Raw genomic sequence first — 10889 nt, forward strand, 5'->3', positions numbered from 1 at the left:
GTGGCTTCGCCAAGTGAGTCTAAAGCAGAGGTGTCAAAGCTCGCTCTTGTAGGGCCAGAGTCCAGCAGAGTTTACCTATAGCCCCAATTAAACACACACGAACCAGACAAATCAAAGTATGTAGGAACACTAGAAACTTTCAGGCAGGTGTGTTGAAGCTCAACTCTGCAGGAAAGTGGCCCTCCAGCACCCTGGTCTAAAGGTATGTCATGGTCAGGACTGTGCTTTGGTTTCAATTCTTGGGGAAACATTGTGACATATTGTGGAATAAATCTCTCTGGAACTTCTGAGCCATATTTAAAACAACATCCATGCGGTTTCTGTTTTCTCCATCATGACATTATGCCAATTGGGAGATAACCGGCATATCTTACTCAACCAGACAGAAAAGCTCTATGCTTACTTTAAGCAGAGCAAAAGATAAAAGAAGCCACTTCATCCGGATCAAAATGAGCCTGAGAGGAGCAGCAGTCCCTGGTGCGTGTACCCATAACTTTTGGGGCTAAAACTAGTTGAAGCATTCAAGTAACTTACATAGAGTTCTGCATGATAGAGGCTATCTTTACGGATAATTAAAATTCTCGATCATTCTCATGCAGACAGACTGAACATGACTGAGGTTTGAGTATAATCTAGCAAGTGTAACTTTCTCTCACTTTAATGCTGGCTTCTATCTCAGCAAAACCTTGCTGATAGGCGAAATGTTCTCAGATATCAGTTGCTCTTTGGTGAAGGAAGGGCTTCATTACTAGTAATTCAAACCCAACACCAGGTTTCCGTAATCTAAAACAGCCACCTTGTATAAATAAATCTCTGAACCACAGATCCATCCCTGTCATCCAGTCTGGGAAATGAGGCATTCATTTAGAGAGCCAGGCTTTTGTTCAGTCAGAGCAGGTAAAGTCATTTAGCAATGCCTGGACTGGCCACTCACTCACAGTGTGTGTTTAAGGAGAAATGGGAAGGGAATGAGATTTCAGATATGACAGAGAGGAAATGGATGAACTCGACAATCAAAAGACAACGAGAGGATGAGATCTCAAACCTTAGAGGCGAGGTTCCTCCTAACCACACAGTCTCAAAGTTAAACTGTGTGACATCTACAATGCGAAACTTTTCTTTCAGATCAAAATGTAGCCACTCAATCATGAAATAGTCTGAAGACATAGCCCCAATTTCAAATCCCAATCTTTGGCTATTGCTCGTCACAGGGTGAACTTGACTTTACCAGGTCAGATCTCTGCTGTAGCGACTACCCCCCCGAGTGCTCATCTTGAAGGGCTCACTGAGGCAATGCAATAAAATCTGAAATGAGGAACAGCATGCCTGCCTGCAGAGAGAGGAGATGAATATATGGGCTGCATCACTGAAGCCCTGCAGCTGTGGATCTGTTTGGAAGACATGGTTCATAACCAGCTGGCTCCGACAAGTGATCATCTCTCCCTAACACACACACAGCACTCCCAACATCAAGCCGGTGCTGAGCGTTTGCCTGTAATTTCATTTTATCATTGATTTCATCCAATTTGACAGGCAAGAAATGGCAGGACACAAATTGCACACAATAAGATGTGCCGATATGCTCTGAAACGAAACTCTCTCTTTCTCTCGCTCACACAGGATCTCTTTTTTTCTGCTTTCGCTCCTGCTGTCTCCAAACCTCATATTTTCTTTATAGGACAATGCAGACCTGACAGGAAAGTAGAAGGGGAATGAGAATGATTCGAACTCTGTGAGCCATAACTTTTTATATATCATGAGGACATGCATTATCCATCGTGCCACAGCTCTGACAACCTCATTTTCTTATTATTAAAGGTTCATGGAGTCTAAAGGAGGAGGCCTGACATTTCTTGTGTCAAAGACAACATTAGTCACATTCAGTACATCAAAGACCATACTCAGACTTTAATTCATATATATAAAGAAGCAGACAGATGCTGTGAACCAAACATTGTTGAACTGGACTATAAAACAAGTCTTAAAAACCCAATTTAATACTAAAAACACTCCAAAACCAAACACATTTATGTCTGAAAGGTGCATCATATCAGCCAGGCACAGGCGTCAGATTAAAACTCACAGCCCAAGTTATGACACACTCAGAGTACTGCACTTCAAAGGTGTGCCGATCAAAGCGCGGGATGTGTACTGGAGCATAGGGCTTGATTAATCCCCTCGAGTGTGACTCAGGACCATGTCGACCTGCCAGCAAAGAATCGGTTGTCTCCTGAGCAACAAAGTGCAGCTGTGGGGCGACTGCAACATGTGGCGGGCAGATTCAGCACCACGGAAAGCGCCTGCTCTGCACAGGTGGGAGGCTTGGAGAAGCCATGCTGAGGTGTTGAGTGATGGGATTAATGAATGAATAACACATCAATAGGGAATGCATTATTGTAATCGCCTTCAGTGCTTAACGTCACATGAATCAGCTATGTCTCTCAGTATGTTCACTTACTGTGTGAAAATTACAACATTGTGCCACAGGTGCTTTGAGACGGTTAGTTATAAACAAGCAAGGCTTCCAAAGGAAGGAAGAGTCTGTGCTCAATCTGACACTGGTGAGGTGTTATATGACAGAAGCACACTTTCTCCTTTACAGTGATTACATTCAGAGATATAAAGGGAGAAGTAACTCTAAAACTGTATTCCTCAATTCCTAAACTGTCAGAAAAAGATTCAAAAGCATTGTTACTGACATTCACACAGTCACAGCAAATTTATATATGAACTACACAGCCAATGCTTTAATCATTTCACTCACTAGTGTATTCAGGTAACATTTTGCTTAAAGTTTTAATATTTTATATTGAAATTATTATAAATATTTTATTAATAAAAAAAACTATAAAATATGTTATATTATACATTTAAAAACTACAACATAAAATAGAATAAAATATATAAAAATATACAAAAGTTCTAAATATAAGTCTTTTTTCAAATAATATGAATTACCTTTTATATTTATAATATAGTTTATATGTTTTTATTTCATATAAGGATGTGAATGCATATTGCAGAACAAAATTTAAATGAAATAGCTTGATAGGTTTTGTCTTTTCAAGCAATGAGACAGTAATGGATAGCCCCTGACTCACGGGCCAGATAGAGAGAGAGAGAGGGAAAGAGAGAGAGGAGGAGTCTATTTCTTAGATTGATATCAGTTTTATTGATCTCCCCCTGCCGCCAGCTCTCAACTTTTCAGGACGCGTTGGTGTAAAAGGGCTGCTTTGAAGCAGTAATGACAGCAGATCATACGCGCAAGCTCATTCAATAAGTTTGCGCATCACAACAACATCGACTCACCCCAGCGTTGTCATGGTGACGATGGTGTACCAGAAAGCCGCCGGTATGCTGGTGAACTTGCTGGCGGATGAGCTCTTCTCCGCGTAGAACATGACGGTGGCGAAGATGATGATGGCCATGGTGAGCGAGAAGAGCAGGAAGCCCAGCTCGGACGCGCAGCTCTTGAGCGTGTACCCCAGGATGCGCAGTCCCGCGGAGTGCCGCGAAAATTTGAAAATCCGAAAGACCCTGAAGACCCTGAGGGTGACGAAGGCCCCGCTCACGTCCTCGTTGTCAGTCATAACCAAGCCGATGTAGTAAGGCATGATGGCCACCACGTCAATTATGCTCATGACACTTTTGACGAACTTGTACCTGCTGGGCGCAGCGATAAGACGCAGCAGGTACTCGACGGTGAAGATCATGACGCAGGCCGTATCCAAGCAGAAGAACGCGAGGGCGTAGCGCTCCCCGCACGAGACCTCCTTCGCCCGGTTTGGCCCGCTGATGCACGGGACAGTCTCCACTACGTTGGCCATAACGGAGACGGCGATGAAAAAGCCCGTGACGTAATAAAACACAAGCGCCATGGTGCTCGTGTGCGGGTTCTCAAACGCGCGCCACATGGACTCGCGGAACGACATTTCCGGCAGCACCAAATCGTTGTTGTTTTCGTTCTCCTCATCGTCTTGAATTCTCTCCGCGTTCTCCCTCCTGCGATCTTTGTACTCCTCATAACAGCAGTCCCCTATTATCTCAGGAATTATGCCGAAGAAGGCCAGCTCCTCGTCATAGGCGGAGATGCACTCGTGGCGAGGGTAGTGCAGCTTCCCGGTTCGGTAGAAGTTGAGGATGTGCCTAAAAATGTCCGGGTCGCGGTCGAAAAAGTACTCGTTGGTCTCCTCGTGGAAGAAGAAGTCGCGCTCTGTGCTTCCCAGTAAGGTGTCGGGGTACCTCTCCAAAGTATTCCGCCAAGTTTGAAACCTTGTGCCGCTGACGTTCAAGATGATCAGACCGTCCTGACCTCGCCTCTTTTCCCGTGGAGGCGGCGGCATCGGGGCACTCGCTACGGGCATCCATCCTATGGCCGCGGCGCGCGCAAACGGTAGCCAAGCGGCGACTCCGGCTGCCATGCTGACCCAATGTGCGCGACCCGGTGCGATTGACGCAGGTTTTGCTCTCACAAATCCGCCACCCGCAGAAAGGACATCTGGACAGACACAATGCGCAATCACTTGATGTAAAGTTCAAGGAAGGCTATTGCTCACGTGCAGGAGAATACTGCATAATGAGTCATATTATTTATCAAGATCAAAGCATTCGAATGGCAAGGTGGAATTACAGTGAGCGTAGAAATGAATGGTGGTGTACAGAATGTATGCACTATGCGTGAGTAAGAAACAGCTTTTCGGTTAAACACGAATGGCTGAGGATGCAATGCATCTATTTTTTTTACAGTGTAACCTATTGCTCAAGAGCAAGATAAATAACTTACCTCCTCATAAATGGATATTTATGTAAAAGTGCAGGTTTTTACACACAGCTCATCAGTTATAGTCCACTTTGAATAGCGGTTCCGCAGTTACGCACAAAGTATCCGAAACGCGCACCCGGAGGAGTTATAGAGCAAATGCAACAAGTTTAGAAGTCAGGTAGATGATTCACGTTGTCCAAGGACATCCTATTTATCGTCCACAGCTTCTGTGTTTGACACTGATGCTCTTAGAGAAACCTGCCACAGTGGTCGTTTCATAGGAAGAGAAGACCACCTTGGCTAGTTCGCGTTCTGTGTTTTAAAAGCAGAAAATTGCACTTTCCTGTCCTCTTAACTGTAATCCAACGACCCAAGAACAGCTTCGCAGGGTCTGTCTGCAACCCGAACAAAAGTGAACCCACAACAAATGATTCGCTGGAAGTTGCTTCATCCGCTACCGACGAAGATCTGTGAGTCTGCGGTGGAGCCCAAGTTGCTTCTGCTCACCGCGCATTGGAGGCGTGTCACGTGCTACGGGCATCAGTTAACACATACGAATGTAACACAGCCCGTATGAATGGTGCATAATGTACCATAAGAAGTGGTACGTTTAAATGCTTATTTTGTATTGTGTCATAAATGAAACGAACGTCCTATATAGCGAACTGTGTAAAGTTATTCAACGGTATTCTTTGAAATATTGTTAATCAAGGTTTCGCTGGAATTCAGTGAAGTGCTGAACCGTGAGCTGAGAGATTGAGGGAAAGCGTTGCGGATATTTTCACGTCTCAGGTTATTGACTCACATTCAGCACTGACAGATGTGCAGGGGGGGAAGCCGCTAGATGGAGACAGTTTTCAGAGGTGAAGGAAGATCAGACCTGTAAGAGCGAATGGATTCGAGTCATGTGAAGGTCTCTTGCTGTGACAAACACAATCAGCAAACTCCAAATGCGATTATATGTGATGCAGCTCTCTATACATGGGTCAGTGACAAATAAGGATGGCTGAAAAGGAGAAATGCTGCACATGGCAATTTCTTTATTTTAGTTACATATATACAGCCGTGCCAATTCTGTCAGGAACTGCGTCGACTGTAATGAATAAAACGACATATTTAATCCATAATCGTTTTGACGTACAAATGTTTCCAAATATACATATTTAAAACAAAATAGCTTGACTGAAATATGAAATAATAATCAGATTTCATTCTATTTACTTGTTGAGAAAAACGTAAAATTTCTGAACTTCAGGACTGTCATTTTTTGAAATAATACCCCAGTCGGCGCAGCTTCTGACAAAACTGACTTCGCCAAAAAATGATTTCAACCAGTGAACCAAAACAGCTGCGGCAGCTCAGAGCGCCATGCGTGTTTGTGTGCGCGTCCCCGTGATGAATTTCCTGGCGCATGGCCTTCCTCTTCTCTATTGCCTTCCAAATTAGTCACGTAGACGTATCACAGATTAAATGCTGTGCGAGAGAAAAAGAGTTATGATCTCAAGGCTTGTTGGGTTTTCTCTTCAGCACCAGGGACAGCAACCAGCCACAGTTGCACTGCCGCGTTATTGATTATTGGCAACGCGATTCAAGTGCTTATAGACAATTTTCATTGTTTATGGGATTTTTTTCTCTCTCTCTTCCCCTTTATTACACTGCTTGAAATGCAGAACTGTATTGATACTCTCCTCCTTCTATACAGTTTTCTGCAATTCAGCTCAAATGCATTCACAGAATGCACATTCTGTTTAAACTTTGTTTTTCGTTTTAAGTTGTAGCCTGCTAGAAAAGAAGATGTATGTTTGAATCTCCCCATTCAAAATAATTGTAATATTTGCATACTGATTTGCGATTGGTCGTCTTTCTTGTATTTCTTATCTATGACACTTCCCAAGAATACTGTGAACTTTGGTGTAGCATGGAAAACAAAACAAAAACAATGTTTGTTTTATTTTTTGTTTGTGAGATTGTTTAGATATGTTAGATCAAACTTCTAAAAAGATAAATAAATAAAATGAACAGCATTTTACTAAAAACACAGAATAGACTAATTTTAAGGATAAAATGTAATATTTAACAGTGTCCCACATTTTACATCCAATCCTTTTACTGCATTTAAAAAAATCCTAATGTTGTGATATCCAAGTAGTAACATATTCTGGACACTTTCTACTACATGGCAAGAAATCAAGGCAAATTTATTCCCATTTTTGCACAAATCTGCACAATTTGTAGTGTATTCATCGAGTTTAACCCTTCAACTTGTTATCAAAGTTAAATTGTAAATAAATAAATTAAAAATCTTTTTATCACTAAAAATGTGGTTCCAATCAAGTGACAGAATAATTAAGGCCACATTTAAACCCTGTTACTTTTAGCTATTCTTGCTCAGTGTATATCAACAGGGTTGACATACATGCAAATAGAAAATAAATAGAAAATAAAACTGTTCATAACAAAAAAAAAAAATCAACCTTCTGAGGCTAACAAGCCACCTTTTCACTCACCATCAAAGTGGCTGTGATACAGCATTTCAATTTCACAGCAGCAGTGCTTGCAAGGCAGCAAAAGAAAAGTTATATTTCCTTTAGGAAAAGCAAATCTACTTTAGGAATGTCATGGGCAACCCACACTCGCTTTCACACAAAACCACACCATGCTAAACTTAAGTCATTTCCAAAGCTAAAAAGGATTCCCTAATTTAAGCATTCTGTACTGTGACCATGAACCTTGTTTGAAACAGAATGAACCAGAATAGTAGTGTTCAACACCATCGTAGTCATTTTAGTGACTTTTGTTCAGAGCATTTCCCTGCCTCGGGCTGTTAGAGAAATGGCGCCAAAATATGACAGGCTTCTGTGTCACCATGGTTACCAGTCACATCTATTTCAGTCCCGTGAGCTAAAGCTGACAGTGTTGATGCGCGTATTTGCACACCACTCTGTGCACCCCTACAGTTCATCGCCTATGAGCATGATAAAACTCACACCTCAGTCGAAATTTAGAACTTCTAAATTTTCCACCGGGATAACATCTGAATCTGTAATGGACCTTTGAGCTTGGGTTAGACGTGCTGCATCTGCCCACAGGCGGCCAATTTAAGTGCCAGACCGCAGCTGAATAGACGCATATAAATGTACAGAAAATGAAAAGGAACATCTTTATTCAAACTCTTTCCACTGGAGGTCAAACCACAGAGACGCATTCATTAGAAATTATCCTTATCATTGGAGACTGGACTAGGAGGATATCAAAAGGGCAGTCGAAATTTAGAACTTCTAAATTTTCCACCGGGATAACACTTTGAATCTGTAATGGACCTTTGAGCTTGGGTTAGATGTGCTGCATCTGCCCACAGGCGGCCAATTTAAGTGCCAGACCGCAGCTGAATAGACGCATATAAATTTACAGAAAATGAAAAGGAACATCTTTATTCAAACTCTTTCCACTGGAGGTCAAACCACAGAGACGCATTCATTAGAAATTATCCTTATGATTGGAGACTGGACTAGGAGGATATCAAAAGGGCTGTTTCAGCATGCATGGGAGTTGGATATGAATTTGACTGCCTGATCAGTGTATTTGAAATTCTGCAGGGTTGATGTGGAGCTTTTCACAATTTATTATGTTCAACTTTTTTCTCAGGCCAAACATTATTTTTCCGGTCATGTTATGCCTTCAGGAATGTTGCATTAAATCGGAAATAATGATTGAAAGGTCTTGATCTGGGTCTATGGGCAGGTGTATAAAAAGTACCAGTCAGAGCTGCGTTTGCCAAAAGCATCGTAAGCCTAAGTAGATCGTAGAACCATTGCCACCAATGGACTCTACGATCAACTTAGCTTACGATGCTTTTGAGAAACACAGCCCAGGACCATTTGGACACCTGACTGAATATATTTCTTCATCTTAATGTCACGGTGCGTGTGGAGAGATGAAGCGAGGACTCAAGTGCAGGATGAATGGTTCTTTCTTTTAATAATAAAATGAAACAAAAACAAACTAAAACAACCCCGAGGGGGAAAAACAGACAGGCAGGCTAGGAACTGCACTACATGCAGACATAACACACACAATGAAAAACGACAGATCAGCCCAGGATTACAGACACCAGGAGAATAAATAGGAAACTAAATGAGGAAGCTAGCGAGGGAGACACAGGTGGAGCAACTTAAACAATAATGAGGTAACAAGATGGGCGGGGCAAGACAATAGACAGGAGAGAGCACATGGCAACAAACAAACACAACACAAGCCATGTGCTCACAGAACAGAGTGTCATCTGGTGGCCATCCTGGGCACACCCGCTGAAGACTGTGACACTTAAAAGATAAACATTACATTGTGACATAATTTACTCACCCTCATGTTGATCTAAAGCCGTCTTAATTTCTTCTGTGGAACTCAAAATATATTTTGAAAAATTTCCTTTTTTTTTTCTTTTTCTTTTGTCCATCTAATTAAAATCAATGGGGTTGTTCTGCACCCCTTTAACTTTCATTATATGAAAATACAGTTTATTATTATTTATCTATTTTATGTCACACATAAGACAGTATGCAATACAGATTTAGAATGACATGAGGGTGAGTAAATTATGTCAATTTTCAAGATGTAAAGTTTGTTTCTTCATCAGAACAGATTTGGAGAAATGTAGCATTAGATCGCTTGCTCAATGTATCCTTTGCAGTGAATGGGTGCCGTCAGAATAATAGTCAAAACGGATGATAAAAACATCACAATAATCCACAATATGACTACAGTGCATCAATTAACATCTCGTGAAACGAAAAGTTGTGTGCTTGTAAGAAACTAATTCATTAACACTTTTTTTTTTTTACTTCAAACCATTGCTTCCAGCTAAAACATCTAGCCATACTGTTGCTTTCTTCATTGAAAAAGTCATCTTGTCTGAATCAGGAGCAAAATATGTACAGATCAAGTACCATTTAGTATTATTATGGATTATGTACTGGTATTTTGCCCAGAAGGGACGGTTCAACTATTCTTTCATTTGTGTATCTGCCTTTGTGTGGTGAAGGTGAACGATCTGAAGCACTCATTATCTCTGCAGTACTCAATAGAATGTTGAACAGTATAGCGCCTATTTCATTGCCTTGGTCATTACTCATTCATATAAAAAGTATAGGAGCGTTATACACCCCTCACTTGTAAAAGTAGATTAAATATGTACTAAAAGTCCCATGAGTCACATATTCAGGATCAAAGCGAATGCAATCCTGTATAACCATTTTTAACACGCATAAAATTACACACAGTAACATCCATAAATCTTAATTCAGAAAGAGAGAGAAATGAATGTTCCTCAGGAAAATTATCATTACTAAAGAAGAGAGAGAGAAAAAACTGTCTGGTTTTCCCATCAAGCTTCACGCCAAGCTGTGAGTGACACAATATCATGAACACCGCTGGTGTTTTTCAAGCCCTCTGACAGGATCCATGGTAACAGCATAACCGTAATAATGTCATTTTTCATAACTGACAATGCTGCTCTGAGTGAGCACGCCTCACCGGTCGTTCATCACCCCACGTGGACTGGACCAAGGGCCTTCTGCTGTAGCCACAAGGCTGTTGCAAACTTGAAACAAGCTTGAGATTCACACAAACAACTCGTGATGCATTTCAGAGGCTCCATGCATGATTAAAACAGTGTTTATAAATATTAAGGCGGAATCAGTTTGAAATATTCATATTATCAATATCTGTCACACATGGCGGTTCATGTTTACGTGCTAATAAGTGAGCTCATCATTTTCTGAATAAACAGATTTGGCATTGAATATTTTCTACTAAAAAACTACAAAAGGTGAACATGATATTTTCAGGAAGACTGAAAGCTCCCCGTATAACTGAACTGAGGTCAGCTGCAATATTACGTCCACTGTATTCAGGGAATTGCCTAACAGGATTAAGATCTGATCCATGAATAGAATAGGTGCCCGAGTCTTTAGAGACAGAAGCTCTACATGTCGGTTTTTGCAGACTTGTTTTATTTTGCATAAGAACGATTTCAGAAGCTGCATGGTTTCCGTTTCTCCAGGATAGAGAATGACATCGAGATCAGCGTTTCCTAAATGCAGTTATCCTTTCGAAATGATAAATGGGA

The 10889-nt window shown here is 41.4% G+C and overlaps 1 protein-coding gene across 1 annotated transcript in view; it reads right to left on the bottom strand.

Annotated features, from left to right (window-relative positions):
• The window catches only part of LOC107656214 (potassium voltage-gated channel subfamily D member 2-like), a 104365-nt gene extending 99152 nt beyond the window's left edge, over positions 1-5213 (bottom strand). Inside the window, exons 1-2 of the mRNA XM_016443979.1 lie at positions 4784-5213; positions 3310-4498 (exon numbers count right to left, since the gene is read on the bottom strand). Of these exons, the coding sequence (XP_016299465.1) occupies positions 3310-4421 (1112 nt within the window). The 5' untranslated portion in view covers positions 4422-4498; positions 4784-5213. The remainder of the gene's footprint in view (positions 1-3309; positions 4499-4783) is intronic.
• Between the last annotated feature and the right edge of the window lie 5676 nt (positions 5214-10889).

Source organism: Sinocyclocheilus anshuiensis, unplaced genomic scaffold, assembly GCF_001515605.1.
Source record: "Sinocyclocheilus anshuiensis isolate Anshui unplaced genomic scaffold, SAMN03320099.WGS_v1.1 scaffold183, whole genome shotgun sequence".
Classification (NCBI taxonomy): domain Eukaryota; kingdom Metazoa; phylum Chordata; class Actinopteri; order Cypriniformes; family Cyprinidae; genus Sinocyclocheilus; species Sinocyclocheilus anshuiensis.